The following is a 24,242-nucleotide window of genomic DNA, read 5'->3' as shown; positions in this document are numbered from 1 at the left end:
GGCAACCTCCTCACAAGAGACCAGATTAAAAGCCAGGAAGAAGGCTGGGCATGGTGGCTCACGCCTATAATCCCAGCACTTCGGGAGGCCAAGGCGGATGGATTGCTTGAGGTCAGGAGTTTGAGACCAGCCTGGCCAACATGGTGAAAACCCGATTCTACTAAAATTACTATATATATATACACACACATAATATATATATTATATATATAGTAATACTATATATTACTCTCTCTATATATACACATATATATGCCGTGTGTGGTGGCTCACGCCTATAGTCCTAGCTACTCAGGAGGCAGAGGCAGGAGAATTGCTAGAACTCAGGAGCCAGAGGTTGCAGTGAGCTGAGATTGTGCCACTGCACTCCAGCCTGGGCAACAGAGCAAGATTCAGTCTCAAAAAAAAAAAAAAAAAAAAAAGTGAAACCCCATCTCCACTAAAAATACAAAAAAAAAAAAAAAAAATTAGCTGGGCTTAGCTGTGGGCACCTGTAATCCCAGCTACTTGGGAGGCTGAGGCAGGAGAATCGCTTGAACCCAGGAGGCAGAGGTTGCAGTGAGCAGAGATCACACCATTGCACTCCAGCCCGGGAGGACAGAGCGAGACTCCAACTCAAAAAAGAAAAATAACAACAACAAAAACAGAGAAGAAGTAACTCAAAATCTTCCCTCCTTCCTTCCTTCCTTCCTTCCTTCCTTCCTTCCTTCCTTCCTTCCTTCCTTCCTTCCTTCCTTCCTTCTCCTTCCTTCCTTCCTTCCTTCCTTCCTTCCTTCCTTCCTTCCTTCCTTCCTTCTTTTCCTTTCTTTCTTTTCTTCCTTTCTTTCTCTTTCTTTCTTTTTCTCTCTTTCTCTCTTCGTTTCTTCCTTTCTTCCTTTCTTCCTTTCTTCCTCTCTTCCTCTCTTCCTCTCTTTCTCTCTTTCTCTCTTTCTCTCTTTCTTTCTTTCTTTCTTTTGTTTTTGCTATTCTCAAGACATTGTTTACAGGAGAGAAACTTTTTTCTCCATTAGAGTTCACTAATATTACCCTAGGATTTTCTTCATAATCCCCTGCAGTGGGCTCAGTTGCATTTCTGCCATTATTTCCAGGACACTTTTGGAGAAGGAATTCTACTACATATTTTCCAGGAAACACGATCTTCTGAGCCGTCTGAGACAGTACCATCTGCTTTGACTTCCTTGACATGAACAGAGACATACGTGAAACTTCAATTCAGTGAACTTGAAAGGGCACTGGAATCTTGATCTCCATCTTGGTGATGAATTTTGGAAAAAGCTAATTGTATATTTAAGATCCAGGGCTAAATATTGACCATGTGACTTGGTAACTTCTGTAAGACTCAGTTTCCATGTGAGGAACATCCTTCTAATGGGAAGTTCTCAATAAAAGAAAGTCGTTTTCATATTTTTGACTCCAAATGCTTGTATGATCCAGACAGCACTGTCTTTCCTTGGCTTTCCTTTCTCTAATTCTCTACCCCCCACTCTCCTGTCTCCCTTATGCAGAATGTTATCTTGGCACCTGGGTTCCATTTATTATTAGTCATCTCTAAAGATCTTGTTGAAGCGAAACTGATTTTTATATTATAACATAGAAATTTGTCTGAACCAATAATTAGGATATTGGTCATTATCGTTGACATTCTGTCCTCAAGTAGTATAAATCTCTAAATTCAAACTCATATAGTTTCCTTTTTATTTTTAAAGAAGCAGATGCTAAAAAATGGTTTGTGATATCTCCTTTCCAGAGGCGCTTCAATAATGAGACACTCCTCACCCTAAGGAGGGAGAATTACAACGTGCTGGACGCAGGTGCCCTCTGCCCCAGAGAGTCCAAGAATCATGAGGCCCACAGTCTTGGAAGTTTCAAGTTCTTGGTTACTCAAACATTTAGCATTGGAAAGAATAAACTTTTGTAATAGATTATTAATTGCTTGTAATTATAACTTTATTTCAATGACTTCATTAATCATCTTTTGAATATGTCAGTTTGCTGGTATAGTCCTGTGTGGTAATTTACTGTGGATATACTAATCTCCCCAGTTGAACTGAAGCCCTTCCTGCACAGGAATCAATGTGTACCCCAATATCCCTTCTAACCTTATTTTACTTTTTCTTTTCCATTTTATACTCCAGTGATTCTTTTCTGAAATTCTTACTATTGGCTTTTGGATCATCTTTGAAGGTGGCTTTGAAACCTCACTCCTCTCATATCTACTCCCACTATGTATGTCAGTAAGAAATGGAATTTGCTTTATGAGCTAGAGCAATGTCCTTACCCACATTTTCCCAAGTCATCCAGTAAAGTAGCTTTAAATAGTTTTCAGCGTGATGACTGATTTTCAAAATGAGTCACTCTGCAGAACAAGGGTATATACACTCATTAAATAAGTTAATAAGGAAAACTCTAAGACATTCACAGAGAATTAGGCAAATAGCTGCAAATATTTTTGACCAAAAGACAAAAAGGGGGAAGTTTAAGAAGACAAAAAGTGTTCAACCTTCCCATTAATTTTAAAATCATATTGAAACAATATTCCCTGTTTGTCTTACCAAATTAGCAGAGACTTTTCCGGTGAGAATCCAAAGGACTGGTAGTGAATAGGCATTCCCAGGCATTGAACTGAGTGGAGAAAATGTCACAGCCCTTTCGGGAGGCAAGCAGTTTGATGTCATGAAGCAGCAAACGTTGCTTGATCCAGCAATTAGGTTTTGGGAGATCTGTACTAAGCACACAATCTGTAATATCAAAACAAGACTTCTCGCAGGATGTTCACCACAGCCTTTTTGCTAATAATAAAATATCAGGGAAAAAACTTATTCTTTGAACATAGGAAAATAGGGAAGATTATTAAAGTGATGTTCGCTCAAAATGAGTACATATTTATCTTATAAAGCTAAATAAAAACAAGAATTAAAATGGTGTTTATATGCATATATATGTTATGTTGATTATTCAAAATAGTCATTAAAAGTATGATCCTACTGTTCTGCATCTCTGGGTGACTTTCTCTTCCTTTTACATTTGTAGAATATTTTCCAAATACCATATAACGAAAACATGTAGTGGTATCTTATTAAATTAAAACAAGTTTTTCCAAATTTCATTTGCTTTTCGATGAGATGCTGTGTTTCAATTTTTACTCTAAAGGTGGAGAGTTGAGATCAGTTGCCGAGTTCCCTTTTGTCCAGGGGCCAAGAGCTTTGGGCCAGGCACGGTGGCTCACACCTGTAATCCCAGCACTTTGGGAGGCTGAGGTGGGCGGATCATGTAAGGTCAGGAGTTTGAGACCAGCCTGGCCAACATGGTGAAACCATGTCTCTGCTAGAAATACAAAAATTAGCAGGGCGTGGTGGCTCACACCTGTGACCCCAGCTACTCGGGAGGCTGAGGCAGGAGAATCTCTTGAACCTGGGAGGTGGAGGTTGCTGTGAGCTGAGATCGCACCACTGCACTCCAGCCTGGGCGACAGAAAAAGGTTCCATCAGAAAAAAAAAGAAAGAAAAGAAAAGAGCTTTGGACCCTCTAGGAAAGAAGCAGCCCAGGCTGCCTGAGCCCAGGGAGAGATCAAGAGGGGCCAGGAGGCAGGAGACCCAAGGGCACACATGGCCTCCAAGGGTTGACCAGGAGTTTGAATTCTATTCTAAAGGCAATTAAAAGGGGGTAAGCCTAGGAGTTAATTGGCAGGCGCTCACTTTGTCTATGGTGATGGCTGTACAGTGGTGCCTAAGTGAGGTCCCAGAGGTCAGCAGGGCGTTAGATCACATCATCCTCATGATTGAGACTTAGGGAATGGAAACGCTAGCACAATTTGATGCGGGAAGGAGGTGTGGGGTCCATCTGTGCTTCAGAAAAGTTGCCCTGATGGAGGCCACCTCCCAGACAGGCCAGGTACAAAGGCTCAGGGTACTGAGTAGGCATAGAGACTGGGGTGTCGGAGGGAGCAACCCTCAGATTCCTGGTCACCCCCGACCTTATGCCCCCATATTAGTGAAAGGAAGGATAGGAAGAGCCCAGCTTCTGACCTGGGGTGTGGGTCACTTGGACACTGCCCAGGGAACCAAGGACATGGGGTGGACAGGAGCTTGGACTCCAGGTAGTGAGCTCAGCTTGGACTCCAGGTAGTGAGCTCAGCTTTGGGCCTGGGTCGAAGCCAGGCAGATGCTGCTGGGTATTGTATGTCCCCGGGTTTCAGGGCTGGAGCTGACAGCAACCGCACACTCCAGGGTCTCGTAGATGTGTGCCCCTCTCCCCGCTGAATTTTGAGCTAGAGAGAGTGCCACGGCCCCATTCACAAGGCCCTCAGTCCTCCATTTCTCTCCAGGGGGGCAATTTCCTGCCTCCCCCATTCCCACCCTGGAACCCTAAATTAGGGTCTTTATCTCCACTAATTGGAAATGGGGGGCGCTTGGGGACAGTGATGAAGAGATGGGGCAGGGGCAGGGATAGTGAAGTTCCGGGACCCTGGTGCTTTCTTGATTGGTGCAGCGCCCCTCTCTGCAGCCACTCTAGGGTCCCAGGGCCTGGGCAGTGAGGCAGGTGAACCGCCGGAATCCAGGCCTTCGCGTGGGCTCGGGGGCACCTGAAGCACACAGTTCTGGGGGTGTCTGGATGAGACCCCGCCCAGATTAACAGCGTTTGGGGGCGGCGACGGACACTTCTGGGGGCGCCAGTCGCCCAGGAGGCCAAGCCCAGGGTGTCCACGAACTGAGCCTCCATCTTCCCGCCCCGGGGGATGGGGGCGGGGTCAGGGATTATGAACTTTAAAACCCGAGCCCCCGCCAAGCCGAGGGCGTCCAGCCGGGCTGCTCGCCGGGAGCTGTGATGCTGGAAGGAGCCTCAGGTCAGGAAGGAAACTCACAAACAGGACAGGAGCCAGAGCTAAAGACACCGCCCTTGCCGGCAGGGCCTCGCCTCGGAGACTCACCCAGGCTGATGGAAAGTCTTCCAAGGTAGCTCCCCGCACGACTCCTTTTTGCGTGTTTCTACTTCACTTTCCTCTCCGAATTTATCCTAAGGCAACTCACACACTTTTGTATTAAAGGGTCTTTTATACACTTCTCTTCTACTTATCTGAAACTCTTCCTTGCCTTCTCTTATTTATTTATTTATTTATTTATAAGACAAGGTCTCACTGTGTCGCTCAGGCTGGAGTGCAGTGGCGCGATCTCAGCTCACTGCAGCCTCCACTCCCTGTGCTCAGGCGATCCTTCTGCCTCAGCCTCCTAGAGTGTTGGGACTACAGGCCCACGCCACCAGCCTGGCTAATTGTTTTTTTAATTTTCGTAGAGACGGAGCGTCTTGCTATGTTGCCCAGGCTGATTTCCAACTCCTGGCTTCAACTCCTGCCTGGGCCTCCCAAAGTGCTGGGATTACAGGCGTGAACCACCTTGCCTAGCGTCTCTTCTTTTTTATGTATACACACACATACATATTACACAGGTATTTATATACATACTTACTAAAACAGTTGATGAAACAACACTATCACTATCTTAAAATGGATCAATAAATGAATATTTTTAAATTCATGTTTGCAATGTTTCAAATTACATTTTTATGAAACGTAAGATCAAATTTTATTGTAAGTATACACTCTAATCAGATGGATGGACACAGTTAAGGGAATTGTTGGATATTTCCGTTATTGGTTGCCTGGGGCAATGTGCATTATAAGTTTCAGGCAGATGAGATCTGCAGCTTGGGATTGAGAAGGGTGAGAAGAGCCCTGGAGCATGGACTCCTTTGGAGACCTGTCCTCTGGCTGACTGATTTTGGGCATGAGAGAGTGTGAACTGTGAGGATCTGGAAATGGATTCCCTGAGACTCCCCAGATCCACATAACCCCTGGAAAGTCTGTTCCTGCACATCTTGGGTCTCTGGTGCTCTAGCCACAAGCTTTTGTTCCACACCCCGTTAGAGACGCTGATCACACTGGAGGGAGACATAGAGCCAGAGGCCAGCCTGGGAAGGGGAGGCATAGGGCTCTCCTCACAGTCCAGAGATCTGCCTTTATTATGAAGTCTTAGGCTTTGGGCCAAGTTTAAAATTCAACAGAAAGCCCCACTGCAAAAGTCTATCATAAAACAGTTTGAAGATAGGCTCTCCTATGGATCTAAGATCCACCACTCTGACCATTCCCCTGTATCTTTCCTTTAATTTCCTGCTGTCTCTTGAGAATTGGTACTCTGTGTTCACTAGTGTTTGGATTATTGGACAGATATTGTAGCATCTCCTAGTTCTTTTTTGAGGCAGAGTCTCACTCTGTCGCTCAGGCTGGAGTGCAGTGGTGTGATCTTGGCTCACTGCAACCTCTGTCTCCTGGGTTCAAGAGATTCTCATGACTTAACCTCTCGAGTAGCTTGGATTACAGGTGCACACCACCATACTGGACTAATTTTTGCATTTTCAGTAGAGACAGGGTTTCACCATGTTGGCCAGGCTGGTTTCGAACTTCTGGCCTTAAGTGATCCACCCACCTTGGCCTCCCAAAATGTTGGGATTACAAGCATGAGCCACTGCACCTGGCCTAGTACCTTCTAGTTCTAATTAGGCTGCATCCATGAGGGTGGAAGAACTGTCCCTGGAAACAAGCAGTAATTAGGATGAGAAAAGTTGTATTTTATGGGGTTATGCAGTGGTGAGCTTTGATCGTTTAACGGGGAGAACATGGAAACTCATGCTCCCTAAAACGTTTATGTAATAGTATCCCTGCATTGAATTTTTCTACATCAGACTTGGCCCATACAATTTAGAGTTGCTGTGCTATGCTTTTATGTTTCTTTCCCAGTTTCTCTGTTTCCATCAGCAGCTGATATCTTTGTAGTTGCTCTAGAGCAGAGGTCTTTTCAATCTTGTGTTCTCTTCACACTCTTAAGAATTATTGAGAACCACCAGGAAGTTTTGTGAATGTGGATGGGTTATATCTAGCTATATTTATATATTTTAAGTTAAGGCTGAGGAATTTAAAAATATTCATTTATTGATTCATTTTAAGATAGTGATGCACCTATTTCATGCTAACACCAGTAACTTATCTTTATGGAAAAAAATCTGCATTATCCAAAACAACAACAAAATGAAAACAGCGCTTTATTTCACAGTTTTTGCAAATCTCTGTAATACCTGGTTGAAACGGAGACAGTGGGAGTCTCCTCACTGTTTCTGTATTTGCAGAACCGCACCCCACACTCTTGGGAGCATGAGAATGAGAAGGGCAAGTAACACTGAGGTCATTAGAGACATGGTTTTGACCTCATGGACTCCCCTGAAAGGAATAGGAAGCCCTTAGGGGTCCCCTCCACACAGTGAGAACACTTGCTCCTGATCAAGGAAGCCAAGCTCCAAGGGTTGCTGGGGAGCTGGAGGAGGTGAGATGGAGGTTGTCACCAAAACCATGTTTGGGCTCCATTCACTTCACCCCAGGTGGCCCACTGAGCCCACATGGCCACCAGCGCAACCGAAGCCACCGATAGAATCCTGTGTATAATTATTTTAGGATTCACCCATCTTGGCATGCACAAGGCATTTTAATTGAAGAATGTTTTCTAATAACAAAACATTGTAAACCTAAATATGTGGCAATAGTAAAGATTAAGTAAATTATGGTTTCCCGAAGCCAAGTGCTCTGCAGCCATCAGAGAGTAAAAGCGAGAATGTGCTCGGTGGAGATAGCCTCAGGATATTTAAAAGCAGAGAACACAAAGTATAGAACCGTGTTGTGTATGTTATGATCTTTTTTCTGTGCTTTTGAAAAAGAGAATACACGTATAGCTGGAAAAGACACACCAAACCATATAATTGGTTGTGTTCGGTAAGATGTATGCACTGAAGAGGAAGGTTTCAATTTTTTTTGAGACAGGGCTTTGCTCTGTCGCCCAGGCTGGAGTGCAGTGGCGCGATCTCAGCTCACTGCAGCCTCGACCGCCCGGGCTCAAGTGATCCTCCCACCTCAACTGTCCCAGTAGCTAGAACTACAGGCGCGCCACCATGCCTGGCTAATTTTTTGTAGAGATTGGTCTCTCCAGGTGCCCCAGGCTGATTCTGAACTCCCAGGCTCAAGGGATCCTCCTGCTTCAGCTCCCCAAAGTGCGGGGATTACCGGTCTGAGCCACCGTGTCCCGCCTGTTTGCAATTTTTAACAGTTTTAAATCTCCTGGCAATGAGTAAGTGTCCCAGGTGTTTGGTCCTTTAAGAAAAGGATGGCAGGACGGGTTATCTCGGTGGGAGCGTGTTCCACCTCTGCCCTCCGCCAGCCGCCCTCGCCCGGGCTGCACCCAGGTATTTTCCTCGGGATGAATGAATGGCTCGCCCGCGGACGCGCCAGCCCCGCCCCAGGAGCCCGGTTTCCGCCCCCCTCCCCTCCCACTCCCTGGCGCCCTTCCTATTGGTTCCATGCCGCGCTTTCCCGTTCAATCGCAGCGCTTAGCGCCAGAATTTGAATCTCCGTTTTCGTTTGAATTGGGCGGGCTCGCCGGTTTGGAGGAAGGAAGTGGCGGGCGGACGCGGCGGGCGGGCGGGAGGACTCGGCGGGAGCCCCTAGAGCCGGGCGGCCGGGGACGTAAGCTGTAGGGCCACCGGGTCCCCGTCAGGGGCTGCGGCGGGAGCAGCGGGGACCGCAGGCCGGGGCGGAGCGAGCGCGGCCCGGCGGGCTGCGGCCCGGTGTGTGCGGCGCGTGGCGGGCGCAGCTTACTAGGCGAAGGTGAGCGCGGCGCCGGCTCCTCCTGCGGCGGACTTTGGGTGCAACTTGGCTAGCGGTGCTTTGACAAGTGGCCTTGGGGGCCGAATCGTCCCAGGTGGGCTGCGGCCGGGACGGCCGGGAGCTGTCCGGGGTCGAGGGCTGAGCCGCGGGGAACCCCCGAGCTCTGCGGGGACGGGCAGGGGAAGGACGCGCGGCCTGGGCCCGACTGCTCCTTGGGCCCTGGCTAGGGCGTCTGGGTGGAAGCTCCCGGGAGGCGCAGGCGCTGGCGACAGCACCCCGGCCGCAAGACTTTGGGGCGCCGGGGGCTGCGGTCGGATTGTCCTGGGGTCCCCGCTGGCTAGCTGCGGTGTGCGCCTGTGTGGCCGGGGATAGGTGGATTGGGCACGCGGCTCTTCTTAGCTCCTTTGCTATCAGAGTAACCCGCACCTCTTTTGCAGTGGAAGAGCTGTAAATTTGCTTCTGCAAACCTTTTGGTACCTGGCCTTCCTCTACGGATTATACTCAACTTCTTGTTTAGAAAATGGGGCCCACGAGACGCCTGGTTACTATCAAAAGGAGCGGGGTCGACGGTCCCCACTTTCCCCTGAGCCTCAGTACCTGCTTGTTTGGAAGGTGAGCGCCGCGGGCGCGCGCGGACGTTTTAGCTGAGAAAGAGGAAAATATCTTAGTCACAGTACATGGTCCAGAAACGCGCTCTAGGATTGGGTCCTGCTGTCGCTTTTCCTTGGTGCTTCTCCCATTCGTTACTAAGTTGACATAGTTGTGTTTTGTTTGTTTTGCCAAATTTAAGTTTGATGCTAGTGTTTGTATGTTTAAGTGGTTTTAAAAATCAAGCCAATTTAAAAAATCCATTTTCTAATCGCGATAAAGATGTAGATGATCTTCATACCTCACTGGCTTCAGGCAGGCGTCTGAAGATACTGTGCGCCCCCGAGTCCCACCACAGTGGACATCAGTGGCCACTGGGGACCCTGAGAGAATGGAGGAAGGAAGCCATACACTTGCCTCTTGGCTCTTTGCGGCAATAGGAAAATGGGACAGAAAGTCTTCCTGCCTGGAATTTGAGAACGTTTCCTCTTATGTTGCTGTCCCGTTTGGTGGTGGTAATAACACTGTCCCTGTATAACAGGCACAATGCTAACAGTGCCCCTACCAGCCTCTGACATATGTCCCACTAGAGGTCTGAGAAGGGGTCACTTCCTGTGTGGCCTGGGCCCTGAATCTCATCCCAGCCTCACCCCATCCTCCCAACCCCATCCCTACCTTGTTCCTCCCGCCTAAGGCATTCCAAGCCCTTGTTCACCTTGGTACTTCTTACACACTTGGAAGTTTACGATGGCAAAGTTCTCCCCTTCCCCAAACTTGTGTGATTTCCATCATTCAGGCATCAGGTGAAATGTCACCTCCGAGGAAGCCTTGCATGAAAACTTGTGTTTCCAACCCCACAGCTTCACGGGAGAGTTGTGGGTTTGTCTCCCACTAGGCTGAGCTCCCCAAAGGCAAGGACTGTCTTGTTACTACACAGAGGGTGTGATCAATACCTAGCATTCTGGCAAGGGTCACTAGAAACACCGGCTGGAGCCACGGATTTGCAATCGCTTGAGAGCAGTGGTTCTCACAGGAGGGTCATCTTACCTTCCAGGAGTCATTTGAATTTCCATGTCACAATACAGTAGGGGGACATGCGCTGTCATCGCGAAGGAGAGGTCAGGGTGGACAGCCTACCAGGCTCAGGGCAGCCCCCACAATACAGAAGCATCTGACCCAAGATGTCAACAGTGCCAAAGCTCAGAAACACCCATCCACCTATAGTCGTCCTCCCGCCAAACAAATTCTCAGTTGTAAGGGATAGTCTCTCCTTTGCTCAGATGTCCTGTTACCTTAAAGTCAAATTACTCTATTTGGGGTTAAGGAAGCTTTTCACTTTCCATAGATACCTTTCTCTTGAAAAGGAAAAATATAAACATTTCATCTCAAGTGGCAGTCCTTTTGCTTTTCATACAGTAGTCCTTGAATATATTTTCATGCAAGATTTTATAATTTAGAAACTAATTCCTAAGTGTTTGGTCACATGACCTGGGTAGGAAGAGAGATTCTTAGACTCCAAAGATTCAGATGGAGAACAGACAGGCCATTGCATAGTTTGTTCAAATTTTTAAGATCACGGGCTAGAACAGGAACACTGAAGACTCCAGGAACCTACTAATGAACTGTTCTGATTATTAGTTTGTGTAGGTTTAGGAATTGTCTCTTCCGCTACTTTGCCGTGGTATTAGCTTTCTGTGGAAAAACAAGTTGAATTTAGATTTTTTTTTGTTGCGCACAAGTTAGTATTTTTATTTAGAGACTTTTGAATCTGTTCGTAAATTCAGTGTAGTTTTAAAACAACAATGCAAAGCTCACCCATAATGAGCATTTACTATGTGCTAGGCAAATTAGTGACAGGCACAACCATTTAATTGTTTGAACATCACATGATGTACTCTATTGTATATGAAGAAACTGATGCACAAAAGTGCTAGCATAAAATAAGCACATTTGGGAATGATTAAACCTCTAAACATATTTAACATTACAAACAAACGTTTTTGAGAAAGCACAGAGTATTAAAAATAGTCATTTTCCAAAATTGATGTAAGTACTCCTTTATTTGTGTCTTTTAAGTATAGCTTCTTACATAAAAGGTAATTCAATTTGTATTCTAGTGTTTTCCCTTATTTTCATGTACTCTCTGTTTTAAAGATCTAATAGTTACATGATTAATACTTCCAAAAGTTCTTTGCAAAATGCAAGATCGTTTACATTGCCCATTTTGTTACTCCTTTATGTCAATTATGTTTACAGATCAAACATTCTAGTCAAATTATGTTTTATTTTGGGAAATTGAGGTAATGTTTTAAAAAGTTGTAACAACCAAAAAAACCTTCTTCTCTTGCATGAAGGGGTATTGAATGTGACATCCGTATCCAGCTTCCTGTTGTGTCAAAACAGCATTGCAAAATTGAAATCATTGAGCAGGAGGTGAGTGGTTTTTTGGAGATCTACTTTTAAAGCTTTTAGTTCACTTTCAATCTGTTCATTAGTTACATATTTTCCCCTTCTTTTCACTTGCAGGCAATATTACATAATTTCAGTTCCACAAATCCAACACAAGTAAATGGGTCTGTTATTGATGAGCCTGTACAGCTAAAACATGGAGATGTAATAACCATTATTGATCGATCTTTCAGGTAGGTAAAAGCTGATTGGTCTAACAGTAAATGTCATCTTCTGATTAACTGTAAACTAGTGTCGTAGTCAACTGTCATTCTTCTTTAATGTTCATGGATGTCAAAGTATTTCAGGTTTTCATTCTCAACACTAATCTTAATTTAAGAGGATATGGATCTAGGAAGATGACTAATTGGGACAAAATGTGATGGAATTCAAGGATTTGGGTGCAAATAATTACGCAGAGGAAGGTTGACCTTGTCCTAAAGGAGTTTGTTATTTTCTTCCAAGTGTTGCGAAACTGCATGAGATTTTTCTATTCTTTTTTATTTTAAAGCAAAATACACTCAGAGAAAAAGGTACAAAACAAGATGGACAGGTCAATTTATCATGCGAACACCCTTTTGATCACTGCCTATTATAATAGAACTGATTTGTGCTCTCCCAAAATTTATATTTTGAATTCTTAACCCCTCGTACCTTAGGCTGTATTTGGAAAGAGGGCATTTAAAAAGGCAATGAAGGCTTTTTGAGGCCATTAGTATGGCCCTAATCTGATGATTGATGTCATTATAAGAGGAGATTAGGGAACACATGCACAGAGGAAAGCCCACGAGAAGAGGCAGCAAGAAGGCAGCCATCTGCAAGTCAAGGAGAGAGGCGCAGAGAAGTCCAGTTCAGCTGACACCTGGCTCTCGGACTTCTGGCCTCCAGCACTGAGAAGGGCATGTCTGTTGTTCAAGGCGTTCAGTCTGTGGGACTTTATTATGGTGGCCTTAGCAGACTAATATACCGCCAGCTCATATAGAACATTTCCAGAAGCATTTTAAAATGCTGTTTTCTAATCCCGACTTCCTTCCCTCAGCAAGTAAACCACCGTTTTGGCTTTTAGGATATCAAACGTCTCGAGTTTCACTGCCTAAGCATGGATCTCTGAACACACTACAGTTTTTATGAAACTGTTCTTATGAAAGTCCTTAACAGTGATATAAGAATGTATACATTTGTGCCTGGCTTGTGCTTTTATGTGTGTGAGATTCATAGCATGTTGGACATCTCTGTAGTTTGTTCCTTCTCATGGCATAAGTATTTCACTGAAAAAAATATGTTTAATATATACAATAATATACATAACTATACAGAATTCCTTTATTCTTGATGGACATTTGACTAATGTCCAGTCTTTGAAATGTGTCAGGGTTTGCTTTATGAGCAGATATGGTTAATTATTTTACTAATCTGCCTTGCGTAATTGAAAACTGTATTCTACAGTGTCTCAGATATTTTATTTGTATATGTGTGTGTGTGTATATATATATATATCACTCACACACAGATACACACACTCCCCTTAGATTCAAATCTTCTATATTCTAATAAATTTTCCCTTACTATTATTCTAAGAGATATGTTCAAATCACCTACTGGGGATTGATTGATTGATTTGTTTTTATCTCTGTCAGTTTTTGCTTTGTATATTTTGAGGCTGTACTATGGTGTACAAACTTAGAATTATGTCTTCTTGGTGCATAGAACTCTTTGTCATTTAGAGATGTCCTCTATTTTTAGCAATGCTTTCTTTCCTGCTTAATGTTTCCTTTGGATGATGAATATGGCTAAACTAATTTCCTTTGGTTAGTGCTTGTGTAGTATAACTTTTTCCACCCCCTTAATTGTAACTTTTCATAATTATTATGGTTTATTTTAAGTTGTCTCTTGGAACCTGTTGTCAGGTGAACTCTAGTGTTTAACTGGAATATCTTCTTGCTGGATTGATCCTTATGTAAAATGTCCTTTTTCTCTATGAATAATTTTTGTCTGAGGTGATTTTGTCTCATGTTAATACAGCACTCCTCTTCCCCTCTGCTTGCTGTTTGCATAGTGTATCTTTTCCCATGCTTTTATTTTAAAGGATTGTGTCTTTGAATCAAAATTGTGTCTCTTGTAGACAACATATTAGTTGGGTCATTTAAAAATCCATTTTGCTAAATGGATCTCTGTCTCTGTTATTGTCTTCATTCGTATTAGATAGTTTTTTTTTTAATGCACCACTTAAATTCTCTGGTCATTTATTTTACTGTGCTTCTTGGAAGTTTGCCTTCATTTTTAAAGAGTATTTTTATTTAATACAGACTTCTATGTAGGAAGTTTTTTTTTTTTGTTTGTTTGTTTTTGAGACAGAGTCTTTCTCTGTCACCCAGGCTGGAGTGCAGTGGTGTGATCTTGGCTCACTGCAACCTCCGCCTTCCGGGTTCAAGTGATTCTTGTGCCTCAGCCTCCCAAGTAGCTGGGATTACAGGCGCACACCACAACACCCGGCTAATTTTCGTAATTTTTAATAGAGATGGTGTTTCACCATGATGTCCAGGCTGGTCTCGAACACTTGACCTCAAGTGATCCACTCGCTTCAGCCTCCCAAAGTGCTGAGATTACAGGCATGAGCCACCACGCCTGACCTATAGGTAGGAAACTTTTGATGTGTATTGGAGAGCTGAACTATTTTTCCAAAACAAGATATTATCCAAATTGAGATAAATTCAGATGATTAAAGACATCCAACAAAAATTAGAAAGTGAATCTTAGAAAGAGAGACTTGATTCCAAACTCTCTACCATGGAAACAATTTCAGATGTCTGACTGCTTCAGATCTTACTTAGGTTGCCTGTAAATTCAAATCAGTTCATTTCACTGAGGCCAAAAAGTTTTCATTATGCAAAATAAAGGATTGCTTCTATGACTTGATCACTGAAGCTTGCCAGGATAATTATGTACCTTGCTAAATGTGATCTTCCTAAGATGTACCTGTCTTGTTCAGATACAGACTGAGTATGTGGGAAACTGAAGTGATCATAGTGTTCTAAGATATAGCTTTGTAGTTACCCTGTAGTGTAAGCGTAGCTTTTTATTTACCCTGAAGTATGTGACTTCACAACGTGAGAAAGATTCAATTACCTACAGGCTTCCTGGCTGGCCTTCCAAGCCATCAGATGATTTCCATGGACTTAAACTAGAAGAAACTTGACTTTGCTCTCATGTGCATTAGCTTCTGTCATAGAAGGTGCTTGGAAATATTGTCAAATCATACCTGGGCTAGTCGTCCGTGATCAGAGGTTAATCTGGGTCCCCAAACTCTGACAGTGGTGTTTCAAAACAAACTTGATGCAACTAATCCTAGTTTTTAGTGTAAGAGCACTTTTCTAACTCTAAATTTATTTCTTTATATAAGGTGATGTCTTGAACTAAACCCAAAGTTTGTTCCTTGATCCTTGGACATTACGTGGATATGGAGACTTCCTCCCCAGGGTATAAATTTTTAATCAGGATCTGTGTCTGTCGTTCTATGCACTGCAGGTATGAAAATGAAAGTTTTCAGAATGGAAGGAAGTCAACTGAATTTCCAAGAAAAATACGTGAACAGGTGATGGGAAATATCCAAGTTTGGGCTCTGATTCTTTTTGATGATATGAAATCATTTATGTATGCTTTGATGATTTCTTACTTGAAATCAGTTACAAAGAGGGTGGTTACTGGTTATAGTAGGAAAATGTAACTAAAGTATTAAAATAAGTTGAACTTAGACATATTGAAGTAATCTAAAACACTATTTCCTCTTTGTTGTTCAAAATCAGGGTACTAAGTTGGTTTTACACTTTTGGCCAATAAGTCTATTAGAGTATGTTGTGAGTTTTTTGCAAGCCCATGATTAGGATAACTCCAACACATAGAGGTAACATTTGGGAATTGCTTTATCTGGTGGCTCATTTTGTCTCCCAGTCATTGTACTCATCCATCTTTATGTGTCTGAAATAATCACATTATGAAAATCCTAAGTGCTGAAGATGCTTCTCTATTTTGATAGACGACCCATGAAACAAGAAGAGGGATCCTGTGCTTTGTCATGTGAAAGAATCCTATAGTTTGAGTATATCAGTGTGGAACAGGTATTCAGATTGTACAGCTTATGAAAACATAATTGTCAGCACATGCTTGGAAATTTAGATAGTTTGAGTATATTAGTGTGGAAGAGGTATTTTAGTTGTACAGCTTATTAAAACAATTGTCACCATGTGCTTGGAAATTTAGTGGGATTTAGGCTTAGGATAAGCCCTGAGAGTTCATATTTTTTCTACATTTTAGAGTGCTCCTAAAGCTAGTTTCAGATGAGCTCCTTGGAATATCTTGGCTTAGGAGAGTTATCTTAGGTGCCTGAAATTAGTAATAGGTACTCTTGAATTTCAACATTTCTGCCTTTTTTTTTTTTTTTTTTTTTGAGATGGAGTCTCACTCTGTCACCCAGGCTGGAGCGCAGTGGTGTGATCTTGCAACCTCTGCCTCCCGGGTTCAAGCGATTCTCCTGCCTCAGCCTCCCGAGTAGCTGGGACTACAGGTGCACACCACCGTGCCTGGCTAATTTTTGTATTTTTAGTAGAGACGGGGTTTCACCATATTTACCAGGCTGGTCTCGAACTCCTGACCTCGTGATCCGCCCACCTGGGCCTCCCAAAGTGTTGGGATTACAGTCTTGAGCCACCATGCCCAGCCCATTTCTGCCATTTAAAGTACTGCTTCTTCCCTAGAGGAACAGCCTTAATGTTGAGCCTGGTGGTCATCAGTTCCTGTGCTGGAAGCCAGTTTTTGAGGCTTCCCACGCTGCAGCTGCCAGGCAACTTGCTAGTCTATGGGAGTGAATAAACCAAAAAGCCAGTTGAACTATGGGTTAGATATGTGCCCCTCAACAGTCTAGGAACTGTTTGTTCTGTTAGTGGTCTGTGGTACAGTAAGTACTGAAATGGAGTATGTAGGAAATACGACAGCAATTCGACAGCAATTTTTTGGCTATTGAATATAATCATCCAACAAAAGTGAGATTATATACTTTACATATTTGTAATTTTATTAATAGTTCATTTATATCGTTTAGTCATAGGATTCTTGTTCCACTTCAGATTGGAAATAAAAAACCATCCCTCACATAGATAGTTTTAGAAGCAAGGTGTTATGTATCAGGAAACTTGAAATTGATTAACTAAGGAAGTTAGATTCCTTGCCTTTGGTAATATTTTTTAGATATTTTCTTAATAATCCAGATGATAAGCTTTTCTTCCTTTGGGACATCAGACTCTTTTAAAAGTTTTATGTATGTGTCATTCTTTAGTTCTTCCACCCTTCCAGAAACAATTCCATATGAAGGAAAGTTAGGGCACTGTCTCTGGGGAGCCAAATGGGGGCCCTGCGCCTGCTCCCAGGCTGTGAGGTTGCAGAACCTGTGAGTGTATCATGTGTGCCTATGCCATGAATTTACTTAGGGTGAATCCAGGCTCTCAGATCCACCCTAAGTATCCACCAGCCAAGAGGGCACACATGCCAAGTGGAGCCTCAGTTCATCCACAGGTCCTATGGTCCATTTCTGAGAAAACTGATGAAGCAGTCAGTAGTTTTGAGCTCATGGGGGGTTACAGGTCTTCAGTGTAGGTGATGTTTAATATTGACTTTGGTTCTTCCGCAATAGGATGTTGGGAAATAACTTTAAAGGAAGTTATAAAAACGCACCGAGGTTTGATTTTAGTAATTTTAAGCCTCGAGTTTGTTTCCTATTAATCACTCACTATTTTTTAGCGAGTCAGCTAAGAAGTACTTTTATCCTGACCACTGGCTCCCAATTGACTTGAGCTCATTTCTCAGTCTTTAAAAGTCATATAGGAGTGGTTTGGTAAAGAAAATACTTTTTTATTGTTTTTATTGTTTTTTTTTTTTGAGACAGAATCTCGCCCTGCTGTCCAGGCTAGAGTGCAGTGGTGCAATCTCTGCTCACTGCAATCTCCACCTCCTGGGTTCCAGCACTTCTGCCACTTGAGTAGTTGGGACTACAGGCACCTGTCACCAATCCAGCTAATTTTTTGTATTTTTAGTAAAGATGAGGTTTCACCATATTGGCCAGGCTGTTCTCAAACTCCTGACCTCAAGTGATCTGCCCACCTTGGCCTCCCAAAGTGGTAGGATTACAGGCATGAGCCATCGTGCCCAGCCAGAAAACAATCAATATTTTCACTATTGTGACTGTCAGTATTTACAAAGGCCTGCAAATAACTGTTCTTATTTTCCCAACTTATAGGAGCCAGCACGTCGTGTCTCAAGATCTAGCTTCTCTCCTGACCCTGGTGAGTAGTGGTTGGGTTTTGTTCCAGAATCCTGAAACATCAGGTCTTTGCGAAGCATATTGGCAAAGAAGGGGCAGCAAGAATGCCAGTGCTAAATGTCTAGCCTGTCAGAAGTGGAGGAGGTGTCATTTAACATGTCAACAACAGACAGATGCCTAATTGTTTTCCCTTGGCGGCTGATGGTGTGCTGTGCTTAAGAGAGACTCTAGATATGAGAAAATTGCCTGTTCAGCTGTCAACTCAGTTCTCAATAGTTAGATAGCATGTGATATTTCATACTGGTTATTGGAGCTAATGTGATTTATTTATTTGAATCATAATTCTAGTATAAGACTTGCAAGTTTTAGGCATTAAATAATTTGTAGGCCAAGTAAAAGCTAACTTTAAGACAACCTGAAACAATTAAAATATTGAATTCCACAAATGTTAATCATTGAGAAAATGTTGAACTTCTGTTTCTTATTTCATAATTCATTGTCAAGATGAGAAAGCTCAAGATTCCAAGGCCTATTCAAAAATCATTGAAGGAAAAGTTTCAGGAAGTCCTCAGGTACATAACAAGAATGTCAAAGAAGACAGTACCGCAGATGACTCAAAAGACAGTGTTGCTCAGGGAACACCTAATGTTCGTTCCTTAGAACATGCTGGATATAATGTCAGAAATTCAGCTGATCCCATTTCCGGGGATTTTAGAGAAATTTCCAGGGTAAAATTAGTGAGCCATTATGGCGAATTGAAGTCTGTTCCCACTACACAATGTCTTGACAGTAGCAAAAAAAATGAATCTCCCTTTAGGAAGCTTTATGAGTCAATGAAGAAAGATTTGGATGTAAAATCACAAAAAGGAAATTTTCTACAGTGTAGAAAATCTGGATTACAAACTGATTACACAACAGAAAAAGAAAGTGCTGATGGTTTACAGGGGGAGACCCAACTGTTGGTCTCATGTAAGTCAAGACTGAAATCTGGTGGAAGCGGCCACACTATGGCAGAGCCTGCTTCACCTGAACGAGAGCTTGACCAGAACAAGGGGAAGAGAAGAGACATGGAGTCTGTTCAGACTCCCAGCAAGGCTGTGGGCACCAGCTTTCCTCTCTATGAACCAGCTAAAATGAAGACCCCTGTACAATATTCACAGCAACAAAATTCTCCACAAAAACATAAGAACAAAGACCTATATACTGCTGGGAGAAGAGAATCTGTGCATCTGGGTAAAAGTGAAGGCTTCAAGGCTGGTGATAAAACTCTTACTCCCAGGAAGCTTTCAACTAGAAATCAAACACCAGCTAAAGTTGAAAACACAGCTGACTCTGCCGCTATGCCAGAAAATCTCTCTTCCAAAACCAGAGGAAGTATTCCTACAGATGTGGAAGTTCCGCCTACAGAAACTGAAATTCACAATGAGCCGTTTTTAACTCTGTGGCTTACTCAAGTTGAAAGGAAGATCCAAAAGGATTCCCTCAACAAGCCTGAGAAATTGGACACTACCGCTGGACAGATGTGCTCTGGGTTACCTGGTCTTAGTTCAGTTGATATCGGCAACTTTGGTGATGCCATTAGTAAGTTTATTTAATTGTAAATTTGTTTTTTCTAAAAGATAAACAACTTCTATGTAGCTGTGAGATCTTCCTTCATTCAGTAGTGATTAGCTTTGTGGAAGAGAATGTAAGCGCGTAAGGCACAGGGAGAAGACAGACACGCACACTGTTTTTGCTGATAGATGAATACTGAAGGCCTAGGTAATTATAACAAGGAGTGACAGAGGAGATGGAGGTTGTCAGGGAAGCATGAAGCAGGGGTTATTGAAGGAGATAGGGTGGCCCCAAAAATATTTGATTCTCCTCCATCTATCACAAAATAGAAAAGAGAATAATCATAATTGCTTTTCACATGGAGTTCTGAACTACAATCAACTATCATATGAGTTTGGTCGTGTGGAATAAATCACTGGAAATCATTGAACATAGTGGTAGTTCTCAGGTGTTGATACTCTGGTTTCAGAGTGTCCTACAAACAATTTGCTGTAAACACTGGACTGTACCCATGAGTCTATATGCCAGGCAGATTTCCACGTGCTTGGCAGACATGAACACCTGATCCTTGGTGCAGTAGCAGTGCCCATGGCTAGGTTGTCTTTTTAGATCTGTGTCACAAATGAGGAAACGGACAACGCAAGGCCACCCAGGCAGTGGCAGAGATAGGACCTTCACAGCAGATATGCTAGCTCCTTGGGAGCTTCCTACACTCCTAGGGATTGGCTATTAGAAGAAAAGTTGTCTGGGCCATAGACGCAGTATTCGTACTCCAGGCTGTGTTTCTGCAGGTGGCCCATAGCGGTGGGGCATGAGGCTATCGATAAAATAAGGCGTGTAACATCAGTCTCAGTGTTCCACCAAGCCTCCTAGTGGGGAAGCATCACTTAGGCAAGGGATTTACATTAACTGGTGGCTCAGGAAAATGTGTGGCCGGTACTGAGCTCAGAACCACCTGGAGGAGTTTTTACAACTCATGCATTCCGGTCACTGGGTGGGTCAGGGTGAGGTCCAAGTGCATGTCTTTAGAGAGTTCTCTCCGGCTGTCGTCCCCCTACTCCAAGGTGAAAGCTACTGCTGCAGACTCCTCCTTTCTATGTCCGTGCATAATGTTTCAGCATTTTAAGGAAAGCCTCTCTACTGTCCAGTGGGAACTTGACGTCTTAGTGGCCACTCCCGCAATCCTTTAGGAACTCTTAGTAGCTTAGCTTCGCCAGGACTGCAAGAATGGAGGCGTGCTGTAGGTGGTGTTTCGATGACTTTTCACTTGGTTCGTGTTTAATACTAATGTGAAGTAAATCACTAGTCTCAGTGTGTTTTTTCATTGCTCTTTCCACGTTTGTATTCATTACTTTAGATGAGAGTGAGGGAATACCTTTGAAAAGAAGGCGTGTGTCCTTTGGTGGGCACCTAAGACCTGAATTGTTTGATGAAAACTTGCCTCCTAATACACCTCTCAAAAGGGGAGAAACCCCAACCAAAAGAAAGTCTCTGGTAACGCACACTCCACCTGTCCTGAAGAAAATCATCAAGGTGAGTTGAACAATTAGCATTCCCGTTCACATCCAGTGGCTCACACACCGGGTACATATTCCTTTCCAAATACTGACACAAGTGGAATTATGATGAAGACCTTTATTTATCTATTTATTTATTTACTTATTTATTTATTTGAAGAAACAAGTTTTTAAAAAGACGAAATGAAAGCTCATTGATACAGGCGCCAGCAAAGGAGCCCCTGGGTCCCTGACCCTGGTGCTGATGCGACTGAGTTGGGGGAGTCCTTGATGTCCTTTTCGTGCAGAAGTTCCCAGACACTCACGCTTACAGCACTGCGTAATCACCTGCAGGCACCATCAGAACAACCAATTACAAAGATTCTGGATACATTACCACATTGACCCACAAGGATTGTTTTACTTTCTTTTAGAGTTACAAGGCTATAGTTAAGGCATTTACCTGGTGTAAAGGAAAGTCATCAGTGGCACATCTAGCTTTTACACCATCAGCTTTGAAAATACTTGCTTACCTCTTCCTTTGCTGTGTTGTCCTTCCTGGGTTTTACACCCCTGGGAACTCATGGCCCTATAGCTCATAACCTTCATAATGGGGCCTGGGCGGTCTTTCTTTTCTTCTCTTCCCAACAGGAGTGGAAAGTGATGCCTGGCTCCCTTTCCATTCTACACTGGCCCCCAGGGGCAAGCGGCCCTCCTTCCATGTGGGCTGCCGGGGCCTGGGTGCCCACGGCTGGTATTTACTGGGACTGAGATCAGATCCTGCTTGTCTTTCACTGATCAGGACATTCGTTCCACCTTTCTACCTGAAATGACCTCACTTCAGACTTTGCTTCCTTCTGTTTCCTGTTTTTCCTTCAATGACTGAGACAGTCTCACCTCTACCATAGTCTTGAAAGACAGTGGCGTAAGCGTTTGATGCTTCAAGATTTAAACAGCTGAAATTCTTAATTGAATAGGTTTTTATCAGTCATTCCAGAGATGTGACATCCTTGTTAAGGCTTCTTGTCAACAATTTTGTCTTGTCAGGAACAGCCTCAACCATCAGGAAAACAAGAGTCAGCTTCAGAAATCCATGTGGAAGTGAAGGCACAAAGCTTGCTTAGAAGCCCTCCAGCTCCTAGTCCTAGGAAAACTCCAGTTGCCAATGATCAACGCCGTAGGTCCTGCAAAGCAGCCCCTGCTTCCAGCAGCAAATCTCAGACAGAGGTTCCTAAGAGAGGAGGGAGAAAGAGCGGCAACCTGCCTTCAAAGAGAGCATCTATCAGCCGAAGTCAACATGACATTTTACAGATGATATGTTCCAAAAGAAGAAGTGGTGCTTCGGAAGCCAATCTGATTGGTTAGTCTTGCGTTAGAACACATATATTAAGGTGAATTGTTTCATGAATGCTAGTTTTTAAAAAGTTCCATCATCTTTTTCCTTTGACAGTTGCAAAATCATGGGCAGATGTAGTAAAACTTGGTGCAAAACAAACACAAACTAAACTCATAAAACATGGTCCTCAAAGGTCAATGAACAAAAGGCAAAGAAGACCTGCTACTCCGAAGGTAGGGGCCTCACTGAATGCTGCTTTACACATCCGGGTGTCATGGAAGCTTGCATTCAGTGTGGATTCATGCTTTAATGTCCTGTTTACCTCCTTCCTGTTTTCCACAGAAGCCTGTGGGCGAAGTTCACAGTCAATTTAGTACAGGCCATGCAAACTCTCCTTGTACCATAATAATAGGGAAGGCTCATACTGAAAAAGTACATGTGCCTGCTCGACCCTACAGAATGCTCAACAACTTCGTTTCCAACCAAAAAATGGACTTTAAGGAAGATCTTTCAGGTAAAAACATAGCCTTAGATCTTACAAGTCTTTTGACTCTACTGTTTTTTTACTGTGTTAATGTTTGTTTTGCTAACTGTGTTTATCTGCTGTGAAAGGGATTATAAAAAACGACTGAGTCACCTTTCTGGGGTCTTAGTGTTCAGGGAAGACAAAGCTGGTTTGGCTTACAAGGACAAGTCTCTACTAATTTTTGGGATCACGTGTCCTGTGTGAAATAGGTGTGGAAATGTCAAATGCATATCTTTACCCTGGACAGCAGTGTATACATAGAAAGCTGGAAAGTGCTTTACAGTGAAGAGAGTTAACTTGTTATACCTATAACTACACTAATAGTTTATCCCAGGTGTGGACCAGTTGTTTTGAGCAATATTTTGCTTCTTCAGGATTTACTTTCTAGGTAGCTTAACTTTCTTGAAAGAAAGCCCTATGAGAAGATTCCCATAAACAATTGATTGTTGAAGAAATGTTTCCACTTGATTCCCACTCTGGGTAAATTGTGGCTTGACTTGTGTAATTTAAAGTGGGAATGGCCAGCACGGTGGCTCACGCGTTTAATTCCAGCACTTTGGGATGCCGAGGTGGGCGGATCACCTGAGGTCAGGAGTTTGAGACCATCCTGGCCAACATGGTGAAACCCCGTCTCTACTAAAAATACAAAATTAGCTGGGTGTGGTAGTGCATGTCTGTAGTCCCAGCTACTCAGGAGGCTGAGGCAGGAGAATCACTTGAACCCGGGAGACAGAGGTTGTGGTGAGCCGAGATTGTGACATTGTACTCCAGCCTGGGCAACAAGAGGGAAACTCCGTCTCAAAAAATTAAAAAATAAAGTGGGGATGATGTAGCAGATAGGGATGGTGGCAGGAGAGCGATTGTAGGTTTTGTGTTGTATAATTTGTCCAGTAGTTTCTACCGTGTACTATTTGGAAGAGTGGTGAGAGCTGAATTGAACAGGGGGAACCTTATTTTTGTTTTCTGGCAGATTGAGTTGTAAGAGTTGTACTCCTCCGTAATGGATGCAATGTACCCTCTGATGAGTCACATTCGGATCAGTTCATTAATCTTTTTTAAAAAAGCAAGAAGACAAAAATACAAGACCAAAACAAAAAATATAGATATGTATATATGAGTATGCTTGTAAATTTTGAACATGTATGAATGTTCTAATATGTGTGTTACAAAATGTTAAAAACAAACCCTCAAAAATACTTTCTAGGAAAAACAAAATGCTAAATACTCAGTGTGTGGGACAGTGGATTGTTCCCAGCATCCCAGCATTCTTTGTTTTTCTTTTC

General features: G+C 43.2%; 1 protein-coding gene across 4 annotated transcripts in view; it reads left to right on the top strand.

Moving 5' to 3' along the window:
- Positions 1–8,536: 8,536 nt before the first annotated feature.
- The window catches only part of MKI67 (marker of proliferation Ki-67), a 28,802-nt gene continuing 13,096 nt past the window's right edge, over positions 8,537–24,242 (top strand). Inside the window, exons 1-10 of one of the 4 annotated variants that reach the window (XM_030940875.1) lie at positions 8,537–8,701; positions 9,139–9,313; positions 11,644–11,722; positions 11,816–11,931; positions 15,263–15,329; positions 18,024–18,069; positions 20,959–21,134; positions 22,145–22,457; positions 22,548–22,666; positions 22,776–22,947. In XM_030940875.1, the coding sequence (XP_030796735.1) occupies positions 9,222–9,313; positions 11,644–11,722; positions 11,816–11,931; positions 15,263–15,329; positions 18,024–18,069; positions 20,959–21,134; positions 22,145–22,457; positions 22,548–22,666; positions 22,776–22,947 (1,180 nt within the window). In that variant the 5' untranslated portion in view covers positions 8,537–8,701; positions 9,139–9,221. Of the gene's footprint in view, positions 8,702–9,138; positions 9,314–11,643; positions 11,723–11,815; positions 11,932–15,262; positions 15,330–18,023; positions 18,070–18,551; positions 19,629–20,958; positions 21,135–22,144; positions 22,458–22,547; positions 22,667–22,775; positions 22,948–24,242 lie in introns of those variants that run through there. The other 3 variants (XM_030940872.1, XM_030940873.1, XM_030940874.1) reach the window with 3 other exon arrangements.

Source organism: Rhinopithecus roxellana, chromosome 11 (genome assembly GCF_007565055.1).
Source record: "Rhinopithecus roxellana isolate Shanxi Qingling chromosome 11, ASM756505v1, whole genome shotgun sequence".
NCBI classification, from domain to species: domain Eukaryota; kingdom Metazoa; phylum Chordata; class Mammalia; order Primates; family Cercopithecidae; genus Rhinopithecus; species Rhinopithecus roxellana.
The sequence above is the reverse complement of the archived record's forward strand: the minus strand, read 5'-3'. Positions and strand labels throughout refer to the sequence as shown.